Below are 26,630 nucleotides of genomic sequence, written 5' to 3' on the forward strand. Positions count from 1 at the left end.
TAGGAAAACATCTATGCAGATAATGTAAATTTTTGTCTGTTAGCCCTATTAGCCACTTTACAGAAAGCCCCTGTAAATTATTTTTCTTTCTTATTGGGCCAGTGCAGCTAAGTTTTAAAACTGAGTTAGGTTTTTCGTATAAGGAAAGAAGCAGAAAACTGCTAAATGCAGGAGCTTAAAACACTTTTATGCCCCACAAATACAATTCATTTGATTAAAACCTAGTTTCTTTGAATGCAGATTTCATACCATCAAAGAGGCAAATTCTGTATAAATAACAACAATAATAATAAAAGAAAGTGGTGACAAATGAAACTTTTAGGCTGGTTAAAATAATGCATACATATGCATTTTCATTAAGTTAAGATTTTTACCTACCTTTGGGTTTTTAAGGGTCAACATTGCAGCCACCAGCCAAAAGAGGAAAAAAAGGACTACTGAAAATGTGTACCTCTGAAATACAGAAACAGAGAGAGGAGTAGCTGAGATAAAGTAGAGTCTATGGAGGAAAAAACCCCACATGATCTGCAGTTCTGTCTACCCTAATCTACAACATGGGTCAATTATTTTTGTATAAACTATTGGTTTTCACGAAGAAAATCAAAGTGTCCCCAAATGATGAGTGAGAAGGCTGCTACCACAGTAAATGAGATAAGCCCATTTTCACACTGCATAGCTATCTCACCAGCTTTTCCAATCTGTGGTTGAAATTTCTATTAAAAGTTTCCAACGAAACAGAGGCAGAATGCCTACTAGCCCTTCCAAATAGACTCTCCTCAGAAAGGAGAAATGCTCAAGTAGTTATAATTTTATTTTCAGGTATCGGTTAGGGTACCAGCCATAATTTATAGCCTTATATTTTAAGTCACTCAGCTGAGTTGTCCGTAAAGTACTCCCATTCCCCTCCTGATGCCACCATCCCCCACTCATGGCCCACAAAAATCAATACTTAAATTTGAATTAAGAACCTGCAAATCCAAAAAAAAGCCACCCCAAAACACAAACAAAGCAAAACCCCAAGGCAAGCTTCATGCCATATTCATGGCATGTATCCAAATTACTTTGATTGGTGCAAACTATTGTTCTGTTACTTGTTTCCATAATCCATCCAATATTTTAGGTACATAAACTTTAAGTGCAGAGCATAAGTTTGACTTGGATGTAAAATATATTCTGCTTATCTTTGAATTCAAGATTGTATATGTCATGTTTATTGTAAAGCATTTTATATATACATATTCACATATCTTATACAACTCTATGGGCCAAACACTGGTCCCACCAACTTCACTGGGACCAAGAATCAGCCCCCATATGTGCGTATATATGCCATATGCATCATTCTGAAAGGAAGCACTAGATTGTGTGAAAATGCTGTGACTGCTATGCAGTGATGCCAAGAGACTTAACTGTATCTTTTTTAACATACTGCTGTAAGTATTCATCATGTCAAAGAATGACAACTAATAAAAAAAAAAAAAAGAAGAATGAAGCGTCCAAAGTTCTTTGGTAGAGCCAGTTGATTGAAAGCATCTCCTTAGTTTGCAGAAGACATTCTGGTTTGACGAGGCAGCAAAAGTCCTGCTGCATCCATCCTCCCACTGCCTCTCCTTTCTACCAACAAAATAATCACTTTCCTAGTGCACTGTTTCTGAGAAGAACTTTTCTCTAAATTTACCCTTGGCGTTGCTGTAGGAACTTAAATGGAGTTACCAGCAAGGAAAGTCTTTCCATATCTTTCTCCTAAGCATATAGTAGACGGAATTTAAAACCCCAGGGAGAATGTTTCCCTGTTTAAGTATTTAAAGAGGAGGGAGCTGTCTTACACTATTGTTTCAGTTCCAGTAACTAGTTCTCCTTGGTGTCATTGGTCAGTTTTAACCTCATTATTCTCATTTCTCAGTTGCAGACGATACATATATATATATATATATGTGCAACATGACAGAGGCTTGTGAAGTTTAATTGAAAATACGGGAGATATTGATATTCTGCACCAATAAATATTTCTGAGTGAGAAATACCTGTCATCGCTGATGGACTTCTGCCGCTGTAGGGACTCCTCTTCTTGACTTTGATACATTTCTAAAGCCAGAATTTATTTGTACCTCAAAGTCTTCAGCAACAACACTCACACGGTTTCTGCAGAGCAAATGCTACAATCGAACTGAATATAGGAGCTGGAAACAGATTTGGTTTCAGTGTTATTTAGCCAATATTTAAAATTCACTTTCTTAAAATAAACCACCCTTCAGAATCGTAACAAAAAGTGTTTTCATGTGTCCCCTGGATGCAAGCTGAATTGCAGAATGGATTCTAGACTGAAGCCCCTAGAGATCTGTCCTATATATGGATGGAGTTGTGATGGTTTCTCCAGGAGAAGTTTTACATAGTTAGCATTGGAAAACCACTCACAATTTTCCACAGCGGATTTAGCAGTGTTATTTTCAAGAACAGCTAAGTCAATACATTTTCCTACTCCACACAGGCACTGCCTCTATGGGTGCTGATGTTTAATGGTTCAAAACAAATAATTTAGACTAGCATGTTGGAATGAATCACTGAACGGAACAGCAGAAGAAAAATTAATAATAGGGCGATTTTTTTGTCCTGGCCAAAGACTTAACTGTGGTTTTAAAACTCAGGTGGAGAATCTGGGAAATACAACTATTCATTAGGAAAAGAAGCAATACAATATGCATGCGACAAACAATTATTTAGGTGGCAGACACTCTTTTTCCCTAAAGGTGAGGAAGGCAGGGTCTCCGCTCCAATGTCCAACACAGTCCAACCTTCTCCAAGCTAACATGGGCGTAGTTACAAAATACACTGGTTTTGGCAACAAGGCAGGCTTATGGTGTTCCCACTCCTACACTCCTATCACCTGTATGATGTTGCGTACAGTACAGTCTCAAACAGCTATTTCGGGACAGACAGACAGAAGATGAACCACAGAATAGAGAAGAAAGGGCTTAAATTGGCTCTGCCACTAAAACCAATGGATCACCTTGCTATATCCTGGGCTAGTTCAGGTCTCAGGAAGAGTTCTACTAAACATCATGCAACAGCTCCATCCATGACAATGGAATTTTGCTACCAGCAGCACCACTTCCTAAAAGCTACCTCGGGTGTCTACGCAGGGCCACGTAGACCTAAGCGCCCAAGGAAGTCAGTATCACAACAGCAGATTAATTTCATGTCAGACAATTTTATGGTAATACACTTTAGAGAGTTGAATCCTATACCCTACAGGGTTCTAAATATATTGTACTAGATTAGGAAGGGGACCTGGGTGTCAGAAGTTGTAACTAAAATGGAGTATTAGAATTCACACAAATGGGGATAAAGAGAATTTGTACTATTATCTCCACCTCTCCTACCACCTGGAGATAAATTCTATGCCATCATTTTCATACTAATCACCCCTCTCTAGAAAGTGAAAGTACAAGAGTGGGAAGTGCAAAGAAGGGTGGCAAAAAGCAATCTGAATCACGAAAAACCTCCAGAAAGGAGAGACAGGGGAAAGAAAAAAAAAAAAAAAAGACTGTAGCTTCATTAGTACCACCTATAAAAAAATGAACATTTAGGCAGATTGAAAGCTTCTGTTTTCCCCAAATCAAAACATAGGTAAAACAAAGTAAAGCAATACACGTGGAAGTTGCTGCCACAAGAATATATTAACCTTTAACCACATAGCAAAATTTAAAAGAAGATTGAACATTTATATGAATGAAAATTCATGGTTACAAAACAAATAAATATTACTAAAATCATAATCTTGGAGAAAACATACTTTAAGACTTTAAATCAACCTTTAGTTCAGAATGATGCTTTTATGACCTACTTGTGCAGGTCAGCAGCTGTTAACATTCCAAATCCAGAGTTTTCATTCGTATGTGCAGAGAACTCCTATGAGCTTAGCTCCTACATAAGCATATTTATAAAAGAGATCTAGCTACCAAAAAGAAAAAAATCTAGAGCTACACCTACACATGTATTTGATGCCCAGCCTCATTTCTATCGCAGGACCTACCAACATCTGGAGACAAAGTCGGGGCTAGTCACTTCGCGACATTGCCACTGCCCTCCATGGTACCTATGCACAACACATTTCCCCTCAATGTATCGAAGAAGTCAACGCCACCATTCTACCATTACTGCAAGAAACATGAAGGAGCGGCCATTTGCACTATGTGCTTTGAAGTAGCTTTTATCAGCACTAAGGCCTAATTAAATGCACATACATGTGTACGCTAACTGCCCTGACTCCCACATTAAGGGAAACCTTCCTCAACAGTGCTGCTGCCTGAAGACTGCCTATGTAAAGACAGATATTAAACTAAGAAACATGAATAAGTCGGTGGTGATGTTGGATGGGTACTTCAGCTACTCAAAACAGCTAAGTGACACTGGCACATTGTATGCTTTACGTGCATAAAGGTGTGTACAAAAGTTTTAACACAGCAAATACACTTCCTACCTTTACCTTCATTGTAGCTACAAAGAGAATACACACAGAAATTATATTACCTGAAGGTATTAGTGAACTAAAGTGAAGAAACCTGGGTAAGAAGCTGTATAGTCGACTTCCTTCTGCACTCCATCCTCGCAATTCCTCTGTGCTCACTGTATCAGGAGTCCCGTCTGGAGATGACTAAAACTGATTATCAAGCCCCCATTTTTACCTTCTTAGATCTCTTCCCCACCCCCTACCCCCACGCACACCTAATTACGGTCAGCTTCTTGAAGACACCAATTAGTCACAAGCAAGACAAAAAATAGTTTGCTTTGGGAAAGTATGGTATTTATTATGTTCCCAATCATACGTTATGTTCTTTTAAAGAGCGGAGTGACTTCCCCCTCACCCCCAAAAGAAAGAGGGAGTTCTTCCCTCTCTGAGATGCTCTGGATTGGGCTGGAAGAGAGAAAGGTCAGAGGCTGCAGGGTATTTCATGTAAGAGAGCCATAGCAAGACGCCTACAGCTCACCTGGAGAACACAGCAAGTAAATAAAATTCTTGCGAGGCTTCGCGGTCACCTAGACATGAGAGGGGCCTAAAAGATTTTGCTGCAACTCAGAAAGGTACTGAGTTCAGTGCAAGCAAGGACTCGCATGCAAAGGCACAACCCCCTTTTTATTTTCTGTCTTCCTTGGTCATTTCTAAGTTCTCCCTAGTTAAAACTATGGAGGTTTTATTGTAATAAAACCTGGCTTTTTGATTTCAAGAGAAACATTTTCCTGAGGCTCAGGTCAGCTTCAATTCCTGTCACACTTTTTATTAAGCACAGTATGAAACCTAATTTAAAAAAAAAAAAAATTTTTTAAGAGATTATTGTATACATTTCAGTTTCCCAGTTTTAAGGATTCATAGTTAAAAATATTACTATTAATGTTTGCTTAGGAAGGAGTGTAGGAAAAGTGTCTGAACTTCAGCTGCCTTTTGCCAAATCCTCCATCTGCCCAAGACCTAAACATATCACAATATAACCTCACATCACCAACAGCCTTCATTTTCTTCTGAACAGTTCCACTACTCAGGCCTACATGTTTGCAGGCTTTGAAATATAAACCGCTAACAAAATGATCTGGCATTTTGACTATTACAGCCCAACAGCCACATTCTACATGAAATGCTAGATAAAGGTGGAATTTATTTATTTGCTCTGTGGTTACGCTTTGGAGCGCTCTAGTTATAGATCAGATGGGATCCCAAAGGGACATCAATACTGCTCCCCAACCACAAGTCTTCACAACAGAAATAATTTAATAACAGATTCATGTTACTTCAAAGCTCAAGAAGAAAGCCACCACCGATCCTGTAGAGAGCTAGATGTGAAAGGACAGCATTTACTTTAATGATAAAGTAGCTAAACTTCTGTGGTTTGTTGAAAAAGTTAATTGATCACCTCTAAGTAGCTTAACAAAAACTGTACATCTTGCTGGGGTTTTTAAGGAAAGAGTTTACTCCTTCACCAATCCAACTGCAGTTCTTTCTTTCTGGTACCTCAGTGTCGTTAATTTAAAGGGAGAGCTTACATCATCACTCTTGAGTTACTTGACAGCTTCAAGTTTTGCCCGTGGGTGTTATATTGCTCTCAGGGACATCTTATATAATAATGCAGATGTCATTTTTCAGCTGGCACAGCACATCTTAAATTTTAGCAAGACCCATGATAGTATGGAGTCTTCTTAAAGCTCTGAATATCAGCACAGAGTTTGCACCTTCAGGAGTAGCACAGGCTCCTCCCTCTGTGAAACTGAAAGTACTTTTGAAATGTAAAACAAATATCTTTAGTAAGAGCTGATCTCTTTGTAAGACAGCCTATGATAAATACATTAGAAAATTAACATACTTCAAAATTTCTCTGCAGAAAATAACGTAAGGGGGGGAGAAGGAAGGCGCCATTGTCAAAAGGAGCCAAGAAAAGTCTCTTGGAAAGTTCACTTGATTCATATACCTGAGACCTGAGCTTTTACATCTAATAAGCCTTGATCACCTAAATAGCAGAAGCCATAAGGGTTTTTGGTTGGTTTTGTTTGTTTGTTTCATTCCGTAGTTGGTTCACTGTAGAACTAGCTTTGGGTTCTACTACAGGGAAGAAATAAAGAAGGGTCACCACTCCCTACTGTGGATATCATGCTCATTATTGAAATGCACTCTCACTTAAATGATTCTAGTTTTCACTTCCTGCTACTGGTTAGTATTATGTTTCTCTCTGTCAGAGAAAGAGCCTTTTAGAACCCTTTTCCCCCCCCCCTTCTTCACGCATTCACAGACAAATCAGGTCACTGCAAACAGATGTTCTGTTTCTGAAAGAATACAGTAGCAAAACCTACAAATTTGAACAAAACTCCTTTATAGTTTTCCAACTGACCACACTAGAACATACTCTCTTTCTGAAGATCTAACCTACTACGGCGTTAGCATTGTGGCTTTGTGGCATCATTCTCATCTTCATTATTTCTCTCATTGTAATTTCTGTTTTTAATTATCCACAAATTTTATCACTTCTTTACTAAAAATACGAAACTGCATTAATCTAGAACCATTCTCTATAACCCTAGTAGAAATACTTCTTTTCAGTGATTACTATTATCTGCCAGTTAATCAGTTCTACATCCGTTTAACATCTACTTTGTGGATAATATGAATGTTATATTTTAATTTATACTATTCTATTACTGCTATTTTTGTCAAAGATTATTGAAAAGATGTATTTTCCAATAAAGTCACAAGATCACTTCCTGTTACCTAAGTATTTCCAAATCTGCGATAGGATCCCAACATACAGATTTTTTTGCCTAGAATTGGTACATGCTAATTGACCTATAGTCACCTGGTTTACCCCACTTTTCTTAAAAAGAAAATTTAGATGCCACAATAATTTTCTGAATTTCTGTATTACTAAGAGGTTTATTCAAAGTGAACATAAAAGGCCAGATAATGTCCTTCAGCCAGCTTCTTTAGAATTTGCAGATTCAAATTGCTTAACCATCTGCAGTTTAAAGGTTTTTTCTAGCAAGCAGAGTTTAACTTATTCCTCCATTAGAAAATTACTTTAGTAGTAATTAGTGATCCTGCTTTTTTTGAAGTAAATACTTTTCATTTTTCCAAAAATCTATGCAATTCATGAGACTTCGATTCTTGTTTAAGCAACGGAACAGCAACAACTTCCAAACGAAAGTGCCCGTGACCATTACCAGGTGTGATGTTCATGATCCTCAACTCTTATCAGCTCAGCTATTCACGATTATTGTGCTCAGTCAAGGTCTGGCCACATACCATTTTCTTCAAAGCTAATGGGTCTTTACTGTAAGGGAGATCTGTATGCTGGAGAATGAGAAAGGACTGAGTCCTGTGATCAAGATGCAACAACCTTTCTCCATGGCTTTTATTACGCTAGAGAGGAGGAAAAGAGGAGTACAGGGAAGATAAAGACTGGGAGTTTGTACGGATGCGTAGAAATAGCACAAGTTTCTGTGGGTTCCCCAGGCAACTACTAGCGTAGAGGACTTAACATGCTCTTCTCCTAGCAACAGCGCCAAGAGCTTACAAAGCATGAAGCGGGATCTCCCGAATTCTGATTATTTTGCTTACCTTATATTAGTATTTCTTTATTTTATTTGTGACCTCAAAATTCTAACTCAACATCAAAAAACACAGTATCAGTGACAAACTCACTTATAGAGCAGATAATTTGGTAGAGATCAGTCTCACCAGCAGCCTCATTGTTCTAACATACTAAATACAAAGTATACTTTTCAAATCTTAAAGAAAAGGCTATGCCACTACTGAGAAATAATAAAGGGGCTGAAGATTTGAAAAAAAAAAAAAGACCCTGCAGAAACATAACAAGTAAAACCTTAATATGTCATATACATGCAGACAGTGCATATGAGAGGAACAGAAGCCATCAGAAGCAAACACAACCAGATGAAAAACATTTGAGTGGTCAGATGGGCAGATGAGCAACAGGGGTTGCTGGTAAAGCCCACATTTCACCTGAGTCAAATCAAAGTATAACTTCAAACTAGCTATTTTTACTACCACAAAATACTGACTTTCAGATTACTTTCCCACTGTGCATGCTGGTAAGGCAGCTCCTAACTTAACAAATTAAAACCAAGAACATTGAGCTCGACCTCTATTCAGAAACACTTCCTCACAAGTAAGGAAAGAACATAACAAAAACAGCCTGGCTTATCAAGCCCGCCCCAGTAGACGACAGTCAAACATGGTATGTAAGTCAAGCAATACACCTACCAGAAAAAGTGTAACGGAAAAATATGACTAAAATACCAGCCAGACAAAATTAAGTATGAAACAACAGAATACACGTACATAAAACCAGTATTCTAAAGGACAACCCCCCCCCTCACTGCAGTAGTAGAACACACAACCAGCCTCACTGATCCATACTGCTATTTCGGAACTTTTAACAGATTCCTACAGCTCTCACTATCAAAAAACAAGACAAATACTCACAGGCTGTAAACTATAAGGTGACAATGCATTACACAACCGTGAGGCAACAATAACACATGAAGAAACTAAAACTAAGCTTAGAGTTTCTTCCTACTCCTCCTTTATACCAGCACCTGTTGCTCAGTGGCGACTGCCTCCCAGCAAATACAGCTGCTGTGTTACAGCATAAGAACTAAAAAGTAAAACAGAGAAGCGGGAACAATCAACCTAGTTTAACTTTCCCCATTAAGTAAAATGCAGAGTACTAAAGAGGAAGCGCAGGTGGCAAGAATAGAGATCTTAGTACAAGTTCTCCACAGTTCAAGGTGATAGGATGGGTAAGATACTCCTTATTTAAAAAGATGTAGCTAAATTCTGCCTTTAGTTCCACTCTAGCAACTCTAATGAAGTCAATAGCAATGCAGAAGTAATACTGAAGGTTGATCTTTGCCCACCCTTTGACTTTTAATCAGTAAGTAGCAGCATATTTTCACCTGTATAACCTAAAAGTTATTTACACAAATCCCTGCAATTCCATGGCAATGCTCATTATGTGTGTACTCCACCCACAAACAGAAATTTTCTCCCATAGCCATTTTATGTGGGATATGAGAGGGTATTTCTTCAGGAAAAGACTACTGCCAGATGAAGCTCTTCTCTAACTCACCACATAAAATCTTCTGTCTATTCGCCTAGAAAATGAAGTAGCAGATTTATTTTGTAAGAGAATAAACTAGCCTGATGTTGACTTTTTACCAATCCAAATACGCATAAATATAGTTCACTATGACACTAGTAAGTTAGAAGCATGTACCTCTACAATTTAGTGAATACCACTAAAAAGATAAAAATGTAAAGGGATTAAAATTTTGCTATTAGAACTATTACTGACAAAGCAGAATTACTTTTAAATTTAAGACTTGCAACATACATGTGGTATAACACTGCTCTCTTGTGGTGAAATACACACAGTTCATCAGCAGAATGTATCAACTACTTACATCAATTATTTTCAAAATTTTCAAATATATTTTATTCTAAGACATTTTTTGCTGATCAGGAGTTTACCACAACCAGTGCCAACTCCACCCCTGCACACTGTGCTGCTACCTCTCTGTTACCTAAAGAGGGAATTTAGGCTCCTGCTTTTGGTTCTCTGACCCATTGAAATTAAATGCCTAAATGAGCCTTAAACAAAAGGTATGAATACTTCCCACCCCAAAAACAATCAAAATGAGAGTCTGAACACTCTGGCTCACATACATAAACAATCTGCTTTTAGAGCCTCCTTCAGCCTTCCAGGCAAATAGCCTGAATGACAACGTATGCAGAAATTAAAATGTAAAGAGGACTAGAAACGTAGCTGGAACAAAAGCACCACATTGTTTTTCTTTCAACATATATTAAAAAAAAAATCAAATTCCCATTACAGAAGGAGAGATCCTGCTGACAGAATTATTGGGGAAAATAATGAATATCAAAAGAAGGGCCTTTTGATTATTATAATTAGTTATTAGAACTAATTCTCTAAATAAAGAATAGCGTGGAAACTAATGTCTAGCACAAACAAAAATGTCTCTCAGCTAAATAGCTAAATTATAGCTAGATAAAACAGAGTAAAGTTATGATATTGCAAATGAAACTACTATTTCAATCTCCTAGTATAAAACATGACATTTGAATTTAAAGAAAAAGATCCCTTTAGTAACACAGAAGGTTTTAGAATCTTCTTTTTTTTGCTGCGATGGCACGTTCAAATACTTATTGTAGGTGCTTCCATATACATCTGAATGAATTAGGATTCGTATTCACAGTTAAGTGATTTTCAGTCACTTCCTTCTAGTTCTGTTAAATACAGGCCAAGATCATTTATTTGTAACTTAGTTCTGAGATGTCCTAATATAAATTAAATAACACAGACATTTGGGTTAATATCAGTTATCTTATTATCTTACAGAAGATAGCTATTTTGTTAACACACGCCCACAGATGGACAGGCAAAACATTTGTTTGCCGAGTAATTAGAGATACAAAAAGCACATTGAAAACTGATGATAAATAGAAATTATTTCTGTCGGTGACTGGTATTAAAAAGAGAGAACGTATTTCTGAAGCACAAGAATTTGTAAGTAATCTGGGCAAATAATACGGAAATGGACAAAATATTTCCCAAGTTGAAGGACAGCTGTCTTCTTTAGCCTTTACCCACAAAATAATTTTAGAGATTGTTAAAACTATCACAACAGTTAGACATCGGGCTCCTAAACAAAATGTTTCAAGGTGTAACTATGGAGCATGTTGTTAGAAACCACTGAAACATTTACAAACAGCAAGAGAAGAAAAAGCTTGTCAAGGACCCTTTCAGATTGTGCCTTTCACATCTGGCAAACTGCAAGAAACAAAAGCAGAAATATTTACACAGATACAAGCATTAATCCGTGTCTTGTTTCTTTTTACATAAGTTATTCTTTCTCGCAACACATGCATTATTTTTGATGACTTTATAAGATCCTTCCTTTTCTTACAAAATCTCTTCTATACTTACTATCCAATACCTGTTCTTTTTTTGCTATACCATCTATAGTAACTTCAGCTTCGTACTTCCCAAAGTATTTTGAAAAATAATGAAAAATTTCCCTCTTTATACATTGGTGATTTACAACAGGTATCCTATTCCTTCTAGTTAAGCTACATGCTTCCCATCCAAATCTTTGAAATTAAATTGGACAATTTAAAGTACACTGAGTTTCTCTGAGGGAAGCTCCCATATCTACCACTATGGAATTTACTTACTTCCAGTTGTTCGGAGGCAGAACTACATTTGTTAATCAAGGCCAGCATACCTGCTGATTAACCAGACGGTTCAAATGTGCTGTCTTGTAATAACTTCTCTCTTCTTCTTTTTAACCTATTTCTTTTATCCCCTGAGGATTAATACTCTCTCTTAATAATCCTTACACCTTGAAAAGAGAAAATCTTGAAGGAGATAGTGACCAAGAGAGTCTGACTATGCCGATACAGGAAGAAGTATTGAGACAAGAGAGGTTGGTGAAGTGACTGAATGGAATAGAACTGCAATATATATATTGTACAAAATATATGATGCTGCATACAAGCAGTAAGGCAAGAAAGGAAAAAAATGAGTACATTTATTGAAGAAACGCTACGATAGCTTCACTATTTAGTTATACTAAATTACATAAGTACTGCAAAGATAACCAAATAAAAAGCACATATCCACCTTGTGTAGATTTTATCCATGAACAAAGATTTTCAAAACAGTTTTGCAAGGAAAAAGAAACAAAAGTATAAGCTGTAAAATGAAACTGAGAAAGGATAGTGTGTCCTTTCAAAACACCTCCAAAGATACAAATCAGTTCAGTATTTTAAAACCTCAAATAAAATCACAAAAGCATTTTAGCAGGAGTTAGTGCCCTAATGGTTAACTGCCTTGTAAATCTTTTAACACCATTTAGACTCTACAAAATCAATTATGAAAGTTTACTTTACAGGTACTTTGAAAGAACTTGGTAATTAATCCCTAGACTTACACTTCAAAGAAGTTTCAAGAATCATTTTACTTGTCTGGCAATAGTACTCCCAAAAAAGATAAAAGGGAAATGAATGGCCTGTGGGCTGACAAGCGAGCAGAGGTTGTAAGATAGCAGACACTAGCACTGAAAAATGAAGAATATAAAGCACGATAAAATAAATACATATATGTAAAAACCTGCTTGGTTTTATAGTTTTGGTCACCGTCAGTTTTTAAATTCTAGATGTTTGTCATTAAAACTTTAAGAGAAGCAGCAAGCCTTCAAAACTGCATCAAATTCCTAAAGGAACTGCTGCTTTTCAGTTCTCTTCAAAAAACGTAGCACAAATACGAAGACGTTCGACCTAAAGCTAGCTGCTTCTGTATATTGGGTAACTTATTCTAATTGTGATTTTAAAATACGTTATTAATAAATGCATTTTTTTCTTCAACATATTTATATTTAGAAAAGGGATTATATAATCTCAATGTCTAAACAAACAAATAAAAGAATTATCAAGTTATTCTTCACAAATGCCAGTGAAACTATACATAAGACGGATCTTTTACATAGCAGTACATTCCCAATGTCAAATGTGTTAAGTATGATGAATATACATGCCTGAGCAAGAGAAAAAAATTTCATACTAATATTGAAGACAATGCTGTTCAGAAAAAAAGCCACATTTTCTCACTTAGAATTGTAATAATAAGGACTTGTATCTTAAAACAACTGAAAGTTATTAAATCAAATCATGCCATTGACTGAGGGCAATATGAACGTCAATTTTTCAGTAGTTTTTCTCATTACAGTGGGCTGATACTGCCCATTTTGACAACTGGAAAATTTCAGGAAGGCTTGATTTTTTCTATGTGTCTTTTAGCCAAGTCACAGCGGTATGTTAAGCAGTGGAATAGAATCTGCAAACTACTCAAATTTCACACAGATATGCGACAACAACGCTCTAAAGTATCATACACAATTAACTCATACGTTACTCAGATAAGCCTGGAAGGTAATACAGATGTACCTGAAGTCGGTGTCACTATGCAAAACCTATTGGTAGATCACACGGGGATCTGTTCTGAGAACCTGGTACAGGAATCAGGATCAGAAATGTCTCCCGGATACCTACAATCACTAACAAGCAGGTTTCAGATACAGCAGAAGTGAAAGCTGGCTGCAGACCTTACTAACATTGGGGCATCTGTTGTTTCAATAGTCTTGCCTGCGGGACTTACCTTCCCCAAGGCTTCTGATCAGTAACTCAAAGGCTAACTTGTTTAGCAGGATCCCTTTGTCAATTAGGCTTTTGCAAGAGCCCGATATATATAATTTTACTGTTTAGGTAGGACTAAAGAACAACGTAATTAATTCCTGAAAAGAGGAACAGACTGAGGGCAGTGAATACTGTTGCATATTCTCTGCGGTGCCTTTCCCCCAAAACTCTGTACCTACATACAGAGAGATGACAGATTACCTATTAATTGTCCCTCACAGGTAGTCAGTACCTGGACAGGTCTGGTATATTATAGGAGTTTGTCAGCAAACAGTGATATTCTGACAGTTCAGGTAATTGTATTTATTAGTCTCCTTGTAATGGAAAGCTCACTGATAAGAGAGCTCAAATCTCTTAGATTCTCCTAGGGAAAAGTCCTTAAGAGTGCTTTTAAACAACTGCATTGTACTTTTCCTTCTAGCCCTATTTACTCAAAATATTTGAAAAATTGTTTCAATTTTATCAATTGAAAAAAGTGGATATACTATACATACTTCTTAGTCTTTCTAGTGGAAAAACAAAAGCAACTTTCATTCCAGAGACCTCCCCAGCAACTCCTGAAGGAAGACATCCTGCCCAAAAATTCATCAGGAGCGGCGGGAGAATAAAATTTCCAAACTTCTTCAGTGATAAGAGTAAGGCGGCACAACATTTCACAAGATTGTTCCAGCAGACCAATAGAGATTCGCTCGTGTTCCTGAGTCTCTTCCTCCTCCCCCATATCGCTACCACATCTCTAAGAGTTGCATTGTCACTGAGCAATTCAGTCAGGGACCTCATGTAAACAAGGTTATTTGTAGGTAAACAGGGCATGGACTCTAGGTGGGCGTGGATAACTAGAGAACCTCAAGTTGCTTCCAAGCTGTTGATACAGATGTTTTAGTCAAAGAAAGATGACAAAGTCACGTTCCCATTAGTTCCGAAAGGGAGAAAAATCTCTGCAATGGGTGCTAACCTTTTCATTACTAAACATCTCTGTCTAAGTTTTGCAACTTCTTAGTATTGAAAACTGTGAGATGTTACCAGATGGCACCCACAGACTTCTCAAGGTATACCAGGGCTCAATGCCTAACCTAATTTACATCTGGAACTACATAAAACAAAGAATCTGTTCTTGTAACATGTGTAGGTGGTACATAGTTGAAAAAAATCACACGGCGCATGACTTACTCTTTTCCCTAAGGAAGCTCATCAGCTCTACAAACTACGTTACCACACAATTCACATCAGACTGACACAAAAATCAGAGATAGTACCCAACTACCTGAAGGGTCACACAGCTCACTAAAATTTGCAGATGCTTCTGAAGTCTGACACTAGATCCTTGGTTTAAGAGGTACTAAAAAGTTTCTGAGAGAATTCCCTTCCAAAATGGAAAGACACTTTCAAATTCAAAAGTCCCACTGCAAAATGCTCTTGTAGGCCAAACTGGTAGTTAAATGCTGAATTCTGGAGAGAACAGAAAAAATACATAAAAGGAGTCCAAAACAACAGTTCTTCCTGAAGAGAAGACTGGTGGTCACAAAGCACCTGAATTGGGGTGGGGGGGAAGAGAGAGAGGACTACTGTATTCAGGGCTTTGCAGATTAATTCACTCTTACAGCAAGAATTCCACCTTCACGTTTATCAGTCACAATGGAATGGCCACTAACCCCGAGATCCCCTGGATCTACGAAAGCTGATATAACACAGGAGATAACTCGCTCTACCTCGTCACACTGCAGATACTGAGCAAAAGGGAGCTGATTCATAGGCTTTATGCTCACCAGGATTCACCTGCCTACATAACTTCTTTTGCAGGCACTGCATGGACTTCCTTCACTGTTGCTCCCTGCTGCTCTAGTGTATCGGAGACCACAGCAGCAGACAAAAGACAATGGGGAGCTTTGACAGAAGAGGGTAAGATTGCTAAGTAGAGGGCCAAGCTAGCTATTCTGCATGGATTTCATAGCAGTTGTCAAGTTTAGGTAAAGAATGCAGCAAATGTGTATTTTGAGAGTGGAAAGAAAGGGAAGGTCAAACTGTTAAGGGCTGAGAGAGGAATGGGAGAATGTGATAAAGTTCAATAATTACTAAATTCAGAAAAAAACATCTAGAAGATATAATTTTAGAAGCATAAAATAGCAAGTCACTTGAGCTCCAGTTTTAGTCAAAAGATAACTTTTAAAATTAAAACAGAAGTATGGGATTTGCACAGTAATTTCTTACAACTGTGCAAATAAGACTCGTCAGTAAGAGAGAATCCAGCCGCCAATCTACTCTGTGTAAGCGGGCAGGGAAATAGAAGACATGCAGGATATACAAAGGACACAGTCCATAGTCGAATTGATAGGATTTTGGTTTTATACATCAGGATCATTAGACAAAAGATTAAGTGAAGGCAGCTATTGTAAGCAGTGGATAGTAATAAATTTGTAAATAAGGGACTCCAAGTACTCTGGCAGATGTAAGCTCTATTTTAATTCATTTTAGGCAATTAATTCATTTTAGATAATACAATTTAAGAAGCTGTCTAACACGGTCAACTCTTAGGATACAAAAAAGTTAGTCTGCAACACAAAATGCCACTACCACACACCTATGATATAAAGAAAGTTTTATTTTATAAACTCTTGTGAACAAAACAGACTTCATATGGAGAAGCCAAGGAGGGAGTTAATGTTTATTTACATATCGAATTTAGACTGTGTGCTAGCAGATCTCTCTACAAGGTCTTTTTTATCTCAGAACACAACTCCCCCATATTATAGGCATTTTACAGAAAACCTGCAGTTTACTTACAGCACGACAAATTTTCACAAACATAAGAGTTTATCTACTGACCCAAAATAAGTTAGAATACTGTTTGCACATGGAATATGGAGTTGCGTAAGCAAGCTGCAAAGAAAACCGAGGCAACTATACCATTCTAATGAAACAGTATTAGCTACCATTAATTATATAGTCAGTTATATAGAACACACTAACAAAAAGTTTACACTTCCTTATTATTTACACTGAAGTGCAAACAGGGTGCACACCTCAGCTGCCGCACCAATAATTATTTTTCTTTCACACACACTTATTTCCTGCATTTCCCAGTTTCAAACACACTGCTCCATAGCAATAAAAACCTTTTTTTGGTTGGTGCATTGCATTCACAAGTTTGGCTGCTGGGAAACCAAGGAGAAGGAAGAGGCAATTTTACAAACCCTACAACCCAAACTTCAACAACACAGGAGAAACATGTTCTAGAAAACATTACAGCACCTTACAGCAGTTTCAAAGTGGACCCGCCACTTATACACACTATGAAGTTTCCTCAGAAGTCTCCATCAGTTAAATATGTGCTCTCGCTTTCCACGTCGATACCTGTTTAACTTCATCACTTCTTATAAGGCTAGATTTTGCATTTGGCTTCAGACTGCAACGTCCAACCTGGGGAGCAGGGTTGGAAGTAAACAATTATACCCAAGACAACTGAATGAGAAGATGCTGACAATAAAGACAGTTTGGAAGAGTTGTTGCGCTTCTCTTAACGTAGGAAGAATAAAGTAGTAAGCCTGTGCAATTGCTTTAAGTATGTTGATTCTTCAAAACACTCAAGGGTAAACAATTAGAGGCTTGATTACAAGCTCATGAGATTACTCTGCTCTAACCAGAAAAAGCCCATCTTTCTGTATCTACTCCTGAACATGCTGGCCTTAAGCAGTCTCTCGTCCACGACTTTATAATTCAGCTGTTAGATCCTGGAACAAAAGCTGTTCCATAAACAAGCTGTTCCAGGATCTAACTTTGATCTGTGTGTCTATAAACAGGTAGGTCAGCTATGTAATGCAATGGTCTGCAGCATCCAAAATACAAGCCTGGCTGTTTTTAAGAAGTTTCTAATTTTTTCTTGGGGGGGGGGTGTCTCAACAGTGAAATTTATTAAGACTGCACCAGAGCTATTGACTCACTACATTCTGTAAAATATATGCTACATTTTGTTTGTAAAATCCTTGTGGCAGCTGAAATTAAAAAAATAATAATTATAGCTGGAAATAGAAACACACACCTTAGTTTTCCTTAAGTTTTCAGCCAGGCAGCTAGCCACGCATATAAGCGGCAGCCTTCAAAGAATGTCTGGATTTCCATATGTTTTGCATTATTATTTCCCTCCATTAGGCTAACAAATAAATGCCACAGTCCAAATCTTTATCTCACTCTTAAGATATAAAGATTGCTAAGCAGAGAAACTTAAATTACTGCCAGCCATTTCTATCCATCTCATCTAAGCAGTTCTGAAGTTTGTGGAAGTCTCTAACAGATAACCAACAGTACTGCTGGACTGTGTAAGTTGAAGTAGCTTGCATAGGCTGCTCTACAGAAACCAGCGCTCAGAATCACCTTAGTCCGATGGCTCTGTCTACCACTTTTCTTGTTCATACCAAAACCTGTATCTTTTATGGGCTTTGCAACAGCATTCAGAATCATGTCTCATTCTGGATAAAGATGCAAACTGTGTGGAAGTGATGCTACCTCAAAGGCAAGTATTACAGCCAATGCTTTCATTTTAATTTCTGAACACATAGCCCATGTTAGTCAGACCTCTCTGTACCTTCCTAGCATCTTTATTTGTAAAATTAGTCAGTCACTAGTTTCTATGCATGGATACCTACCAGTTACCATCAAGCAAATGTCCATAGTTCAATCAACTATGAGGTGAATTTTTAAAGTCAGTCTTCTAAGTTTTTCCTCTTGGCGCATCTAGGAATGTATCTACCAGTCTAAATCCACCCAAAATACTTAATCTTTGAGATTCTCTGCCTTGATTATACTTGAAAAAAAGCAACTACCTAGGCTGATGGCTTAAAAACATTGTAGAGAATTTGGAGACTCATAAAAACTCTGCAACTATCCATGAAAACAGCAGTCACTTCAAGAATATAGAAACACATTCTTATATAAAAACATACCAGTGGGATCTCTGGACTAGAAAATGGGGAGCTATCAAAAGATCGATTTTCTTTGTCCAGGGAATCATCTTCATCATTTTTATGTGCAAATTTCTGCTTCAGTGCATGAGTTAGTAGAGCAACTGGATCCCAATCTGAACTTTGCCTCTTTTTGGGTCTAGAAAGAGGAGTACCTCCAGGTGACCTACAAAAAAAAAAAAAATTATTGTCTTCTGCCCTTAAATCCTGTGCTGAGTGATCCAAAATCTAGAGACACATTTTCGTATACACCTTATCCTGTAAATCCCCGATTACACAAATAATGCTGCTAATGTTATTTTACAGCAATTCACCAAAGAGGACTAATACAAGTACACCCAACAACTTGTCAGCTAGATTCTTAGCTTGAAAATACAACTTGATGCTGTTCCATAAAGAAAATTATCAGTAAATCAACACAAAGAATTAAAAAGTATTGCAAATAATGAGGGAAAAAAGCAAAATGTGCAGCTTTCATAGCAGGTCTCATTTATAAGTTATATTAAGATATGTTAGTGGGAATCTCTCACTAACGTTTCATAACCATTGTGAACATAATTCGATTTAAACTTCATTAATTTTAAGTTCGGAACAGTATGCCTTTCTGTGGTCCCATGAGAAAAAACAAACTTAAAAAATTCCTCAGAGCAATTATATTTAAAGAAAACAACCACTTTGTTTAAGTCAAATACGCAGCCAGGTGACCATAAAGCCCCATTTATAAAACACACTTGAACTCAAGTTTCATTATTTAAAAAAAAAAATCATCATCAGATTTGGCACAAAGGCTTCAAAGTCAGCTTTTCCCTCCAAGCGAGCACCTGAGCATCCAAATATGAAAATCTTATAGGCAAAAATTAAAAAGTAGTTTGTAATTTAATTTAGAAAAAACGTTCTTATCAAATTCAAAATCAAGAGACAACACAGAGACTTAAGATCAAAACAGCACCTGCACCCCAAAACCTAACAGAAATGTGGAAATTAGTGACTAGCCCAAGAAAATAAATCATAAGAAAGGCTTCCTAACCATTGAGATATTTGGGGGTGGCGGCATCTAGATATATTCACACTTCTGCTAGTAAAGTGCTATCTCCAGGCCAATGAATTGTACCTATTAATGCATACTGACAGCACTGAGCTCAAAGTCTGGCAGTTGCAGTAGATGTCATTTAACGTGAAACCTGAAAGGATTGAGTTCACCCTTCCTATAAAATGAAGCTGTTAGAGCACTTGCCCAACGTGTAAGCTGGTGCTCAGGTAGTAGAAACTGGGATCTTTAGGCTCTCAACTTCTGAGAACAGAGGTCTACCCTTTACAGTGCACACATTAAACTACTGCGAGACTCCCACCTGAAAGATTGTAGCAATTTTGATCATCATTACTCCCTCCAACAATGTAAGTTCATTATTCAGTTAAGTTCAGAATACAGGTAGATGCCTAAATCCAGAAAGCATTTCAGATGCACACCTGCCACTTCCTACTAATTATGCCCCTGCCCAACATGATGGTTGTTAAAACTGTTAACCTGAACATTTCACTTTCTTCATTCACCGTACGTGGAATTATATGGAAGAAAACATACATAAGGAAACACACAGGTTTACCTAAGTGCACTTTATATTTGCTTTATTTACTATGAAAATGTCATCAAAAGGGTAAAGATACGCTTTAGAGTTGTATATGCATAATTTGCCCAAGACTCGTCCTAGTTATTTTCACGGATAAAGCTCACAGTTAAGAAAATGCTGAAATAAGAATGCAGTTAAGTTTTGGTGACATTCTTCGCATGTTAAGAGCTCCAAATATTCATTATAGACTCAGTTGTTCTTACATACTTTTTCAACTCAAAAAGTTCAGAAAAGACATCTGACAACCTCTATTACACCTAGCACAGCAGAGCAACACTGACCCAAAGACGTCTTGCAGTCTTTAGTAATGCATTTTTGTAAGACATCAACTGTGCATCAAAACAGTAGACCATTAAAAATATTTATAATCCAACTGCACTACTGAAATACAAATTTACAAAACATTTTCAATAAAAGATACGGCATTTATTTTCTTTAACACTTCAAAGCTAGGACCAGAATACTTTGGGTATGTTAACACTAGCTTTCCAATGTTTCCCCAAGAATTTGTCCTTCCACAGTGAATCAAAAAATTTTATTCATTCAGATCAATTTCCTGTGACTGTGTAGGCAACTTTGTAAGCGATCTCCAGATAGCAACACACCCACCTTCCCACCCCAACCTGAGATTTGTATACTAAAGCAGGAAACTAGTTTTAAATGCTGTGATATTCAGCATGTTTTAAATGCATCTAAAAACGATATCACAAGTATCTTACATTCCAAGCTGTGAACTTATAAGTTGCCGACTTAAGTTTGTCAGCAGTAGCTGCTTATTAAGTGATGTTTCACACTGGTGTTCTCTGGTGCTACTTAAGTGCTGTGATGCTTACGTAGTCTTGGATTACTTGGATACACATTCAATTCAACCTACCTCTCAATAGCTCGCAACTGAACTTTGTTTAGGTCTTTCAAAACATCCATCATACTAGGAATGTTCTTTGTCCTCTGGTGATCAGCGCTATCAGCTGTAGCTGAACTGCTGTTTCTTGCAGCACGACGTTGTTTTATAAGTTCAATTGCCGAATTACTAGCATCAACACCAGATGGTACACCAGAAGGAAGTGGAGGAGGCGAGGGAATTACAAAGTGATTGTGAGAGACGGACAATGGCGTAGAAGTCATGGCTGGCACCGGGAAAAATCCATCTGGAGTGCTGAATGTTTTAAAGGCTTCTGGATGCAGTTATAAAAGAAAAATACTGATCTTATTTTTAGTCAGTATACGTTCACAATTAACAATATTAAGCAACATCTAGGATGACTCAGTTTTAAGTCATGATAAGACAGCCCTCTTAGAGCACTTTCTTGCACACCTCACACATTATACCACAGAAGAATTACATTTGAAACAAAGAACATTTTTTATTTCAAAGCCACAGATTCAGAACACATGAAATAATGGATCTGAGGTGTCTTGTGCTGCCCTGATTTTCTCCATTTGTCTCTTCAATGTAAGCACTAGATAAATCAGCAAAGCAGCACTACAACAGCAAAGCAGCCTGCTACTACATACAGTTCATTCTCAATGGCCTGAACGTTAGAATATCCCACGTGAAGCAAAAGCAAAGATAACCATAAAACATGTAGAACAGACTACAATACTGAGTGCAATGGAGGAGAGCCAAAAGAAGAGCCAAAAGAACACCTAAATGAACCACAGAGGTGCCTGAACTACTGTTTAAGTTCACTTGGCACAATGCACACAAATGTAACTCCTCCACATCAGTTCAAATATTTCAACAATCACAATGCAAGTAAGACAATCAAGACCTCAAAACTTTTTTCTTTTTTTGGGGGGGAGGGGGAGGAGTTTAAAAAAAAAAAAAAATCACAAGATAGTTGGTCTCCAATACGAACTTCAATCTGTGACACTCTAGTGGCTGCTAGACACATCTATGGCAGCATTTGTTTTTGTTAAAGCCTGAACCTGACTTCCTTAGAATACTTTTTTTAATCCATTCTTTTGATAACTTGTCAGAAACAGTACAAAACCCAAAAGGGATAATTAATCATCTGCAACTTTTTTAAGCAGTAACTGGTAGCCTATGGATAGTGTTGTTACTAAGCTCCTTCACAAGCATGGAAATGAGTATAAAGATCAGTTTGGAGCAACTGCATTCAAAATTGGCAAACCGGCATCATAAAGCGGGGGGGTTGGCGCCAAATACTGAAAAGAGAAACAAAATACTATATTCTGTAAATTTTGTTGGTGTAACTTCAGTTAGAGAAATTAGAGATGTTCTCTATCAACATCAGACATGGCAAGCTGTGAACAGGAGCTCTAAAGCTAAGAAAGGAAAACTGGTTTGCTTCAAACCAGAAGGACTTACGTGGCGGAATGGTTCCCCAAGTTTGTGCTGAAACAATCGCAGCAATCTGAGCACGAAGAAAGGTTAGCTCATCTTCAAGTGCAGAAATTTTCTGGAATGCTGCTTGATCAACAAGATTGTCTTTTTTTGTACTGTTTTTTGGAACACTTTGTATTGAATCTATAGGTGGAGGTAAGTCACGACAAGCCGTACTTTTTTCTTTTCTCCATAATTCAGTCCTAGAAAGCAACACAAGACACGGTTTCAAAAGGCTCAGCCAGCAATGGGCATCTCAAAACTTATTCAAGTTCAAGCAAGTTATCATCATTCAGCAAGACATAACTTTGCAAACTTCATGAAAACTTTAAACTACTCATAACCTTAAAAATATTTTAAGTCTCCCTTTGCTCAAGTACAATGCAGATCCTTGAAAACGCATCATAAAAAATAGTCAGATAATTTACTCAGGGATAAATTATACATCATAAGGTCATAATGTAGGATTGAGCTGTTGTTATTCAATAACTATTAGACTGACACCATAAAGGTGTCTCTCCCTCCTCCCTACCTGAAACAGCAGATATGAAAGGCAGGGAGATCTCTTAATTAGGCTTCACACATTTTAGTCATTTATCAAACTCTGCAAGATGAACACTGCAAGCAGCAAAGAAGTTGCAATCTTTCAGAAAATATATTGGAAAATAATCACAAATTTTAATACACACTTACAGAATAAGAACCTCATCTTCTGTAAGCTACATGTGAACACAGACTGAATTAGAAAATTGTGCTACAAGTCTCAGGTTTTAATTTTAAAAATTGTTTCGAGTCTGCACCTGCAGAAATAACCTTAAAATACAGAATGAGTGTAAATTCAAACTACCAGAATTTCATTATGAAACAAAGAAAGAAATTAAATTTACTTTATTTATTCAAGATGCACTAAGTTTTGATTGAAACAAAACCAGACCTTTTCCCTTATATTCATCATCCTTTTACTTCAAATCAGACCTGCAGCAGTGCTTTCTGATTTGCCAGAAACCCTTGCTCTTCACACTGGCTCAGAAGGAAAAGATATCAATTAGAATACTTGTTCTTGAAAAACATCCCACAGAGCCAGGAGAGGAGGAGGAACAAAGAATGAAAACAACAAAAGAATGAACTTTCACAGATCTGTGAATCAGACGGGCTAAAGAACAGCACAAGCAAGACAAAACAGGCCACAGTCCCTTTTAACAATATTCTTACTCTTCCAGTATTTTACAACTGCTGCAAAAAAACTTCCATAATTCAACAGTAACATCTCAGGAATCATAAGATGAAACACAGCTTTATCAAAACTTCTCTAATAAAAAGTGTGTCATTTCATCAGTTTCTTGTACCATTACCAGCAAGCAGCACAAAGATCACAGACAAACACATGCCAATATGAAGTAGAATTACATTGTCCGATACAGATGTAGTACAAGACAATACAAGTGTCCAAATTTTAATCTTGGTTCTGGCTCTGACTCATCCTCTGATTTTGAACAGATCCTTTAGAGGAAGGGTAAGCCAAATTTCTATTTCTTCTCTAGTGGGACATGGGGGGGGGGAGGGAGAAGAGACTTGTATACTATTTGTATCTGCACATTCCTGGATAATTTGTCATTTCACAGTATTTGTAATATTTTATTATTGTAAAAATATTTTCCTTTAGCACTCTGTGAAAGCTAGAAAGACTTATATAAACTATATTCAAGGTAAATTTTTAAAATAATTATGTTTTTCTTTCCATCAAAGCAACCATCAAGGTTTACACACGTAGCACTGTAGTAATCGACGTCAAAAGAAGACAGTTAAATATTTTTTCTTGTTTTCCCCTTTATAATGTTTATCAAAATGCTTGTAAACTAAAAGGATAAAGATAAGAATAATCATCTTGTATGTTGCAATACCCAAGTTTCCCTTAAACTCCCTCTCTCACAAAGTACTTTGTGAGTGAAAACAAATTAAAATACCAGTAATGTACCTGATGTGCTATTAGGAAGAGAAAAGAGAGGACTCCAATTTCAGAAATCTTTCAGATAATAATACTCTACATAGTAAGAATTCCAGGTATGCAGGAACTGCCCCCCTAAAAACCCAAAAAGTTTCCAGGGTTGGTTTAGCTGGAAGCCTGAAAGGGCTGGGAGGGGGAACGAAACACACTAAACAACACACCACAAAGAAGAGAAGACATAAGTTACTTTTATTACTCCTTTTTATGCATATATTCTACTTTTGCTTACCTAAGTCTAGTAAATGCTTGTCCCTCATCATTTGCCACCCACAGGACATCAGCAAGTGATGGAGCTACAGGAGCTGGAGCTGTGCTTTGTTCATCATAACCAAACGGACTTGGGTCTTGAACAAGCTAAAACCAAACAAACAAGAAAAAAAAAATGTATGAAGACAAACCAGATTCAGCACATACCAAAAGTTCTGCCTCAGCAAAAGGAATTTTTAAACAGTGCTGTAAGCAAGTTGAAAACTGTGAGCATAAGGGATGCAACACAAGAGTTACGGAAGGTAAGAAGAACAGGAAAGCTATCACTATATTAAGAAACTAGAAAACTTAAATAGTTGAAGCATATATATAACCATAAATCACTTACTTGAAAATAAGGTCTTGGGTAGGGTTCTAAGGAAAGAATTGTCCCAAGTCTACGGACAACACTTCGAGTAGATCCATATTCCTTTTTTTGGCAAACAGATATGATCTAAAAATCAGAATAACCTTTTAATCTGAGAAGCAAAAATCAAAGCCCTCAGTTCTTACAATCAAAGTAATTAAATAATTTAATGTTATACGTAATTAAATATAACGCAGTTAGGTTAACCTAACTTTTGAATGCTGTTCTCAAGCTGAAAGTCCAAAGAGGCCTATACTGGTTTTAACAGGCCGTTTCCAAAACACAGCCAAGATACAGCCTGTACTCAGTATATTTTAGAGTGGCACAAAGGCCAACAAAGAATGTAGCAGCTACATCATGTAGCTAGTAATATTCTGAGCTACTGACAAAAGAAAAAGTGCACATTTGAGTAACCATACGCATCTATACAAGTCTCGGGGAAAAAAATTAGTAAAGAAGGGAAATAAGTTTAACGTACCTTGACCCGATACTTCCTTAGGACTGTATATAACTGCTGGAAATGCCTTCTCGATGAGATTGCTGAAGGAAAGCATGTTCTGATCGTACGACTGATACTGCTGCCGAATACGCAAGTTTCCAAAAATATGGCCTGTCAAAAAAGCCAATAACTCCCGATAACAAAACCAGGATAGCTCAAACTAGTACTCGCAGAAATATGTTAGTAGTTTCACATAAATAAGAGTTTCCTCAGATCTACAAGTTGCAGCTGTGCCTCACTATCGACACCCGTGACTACAGAACTGCCCATAAACTCACCCTCTAACATCAGACCCTGACTTACTGCAGCAGTTAACTTTTCCAGTTTCCCATACAATACCTTTCCCAGGTCTCTGAAAACACAGGATTAACTGCTACTTGGGAAGCGTTATGTAGCCTTTCATTTAAAATAGCAGAACATTAGCAGCTAGAGTTACTGATTTTTTTTCCCCCCTTCTGTTCAGAGAAAGAAGAACCACTTGAAGGGCTGTATCAGAACAGCGACCCGTCGAAATCCCACATGCGGGCAGCATGTCTAGTTATACCGATCAAGCCTTCCCGTACCGACAAACCCAACCGTACGCAGGGAGCAAAGCCCGTCCTACCGCAAGCACGCGGCGGCTCCGACGTGACGACCCTTCCTCCCCGTAACCACAACGGCTGCAGACAAGACGCCCCGCACTAGCAGGTCTCCAGGCCTCGCCCGGCAGGAGACAGCCAGCCCCCGCCGCCCCGCCTCGGGGGCTCACCTGGTCGGGCGGCCAGCCGAAGTACTCCAGCACCCGCCTGAGGCGAACCACAACCAGC

At 37.6% G+C, this 26,630-nt stretch overlaps 1 protein-coding gene across 1 annotated transcript in view; it reads right to left on the reverse strand.

Moving 5' to 3' along the window:
• Positions 1–17,017: 17,017 nt before the first annotated feature.
• The window catches only part of MTFR2 (mitochondrial fission regulator 2), a 12,200-nt gene continuing 2,587 nt past the window's right edge, over positions 17,018–26,630 (reverse strand). Inside the window, exons 2-9 of the mRNA XM_009319138.1 lie at positions 26,429–26,609; positions 25,804–25,935; positions 25,308–25,412; positions 24,942–25,066; positions 22,693–22,910; positions 21,235–21,535; positions 18,715–18,898; positions 17,018–17,194 (exon numbers count right to left, since the gene is read on the reverse strand). Coding sequence (XP_009317413.1) covers positions 17,096–17,194; positions 18,715–18,898; positions 21,235–21,535; positions 22,693–22,910; positions 24,942–25,066; positions 25,308–25,412; positions 25,804–25,935; positions 26,429–26,609 — 1,345 coding nt within the window. The 3' untranslated portion in view covers positions 17,018–17,095. The remainder of the gene's footprint in view (positions 17,195–18,714; positions 18,899–21,234; positions 21,536–22,692; positions 22,911–24,941; positions 25,067–25,307; positions 25,413–25,803; positions 25,936–26,428; positions 26,610–26,630) is intronic.

This window comes from Pygoscelis adeliae, unplaced genomic scaffold (assembly GCF_000699105.1).
Source record: "Pygoscelis adeliae isolate BGI_AS28 unplaced genomic scaffold, ASM69910v1 Scaffold172, whole genome shotgun sequence".
NCBI classification, from domain to species: Eukaryota; Metazoa; Chordata; class Aves; order Sphenisciformes; family Spheniscidae; genus Pygoscelis; species Pygoscelis adeliae.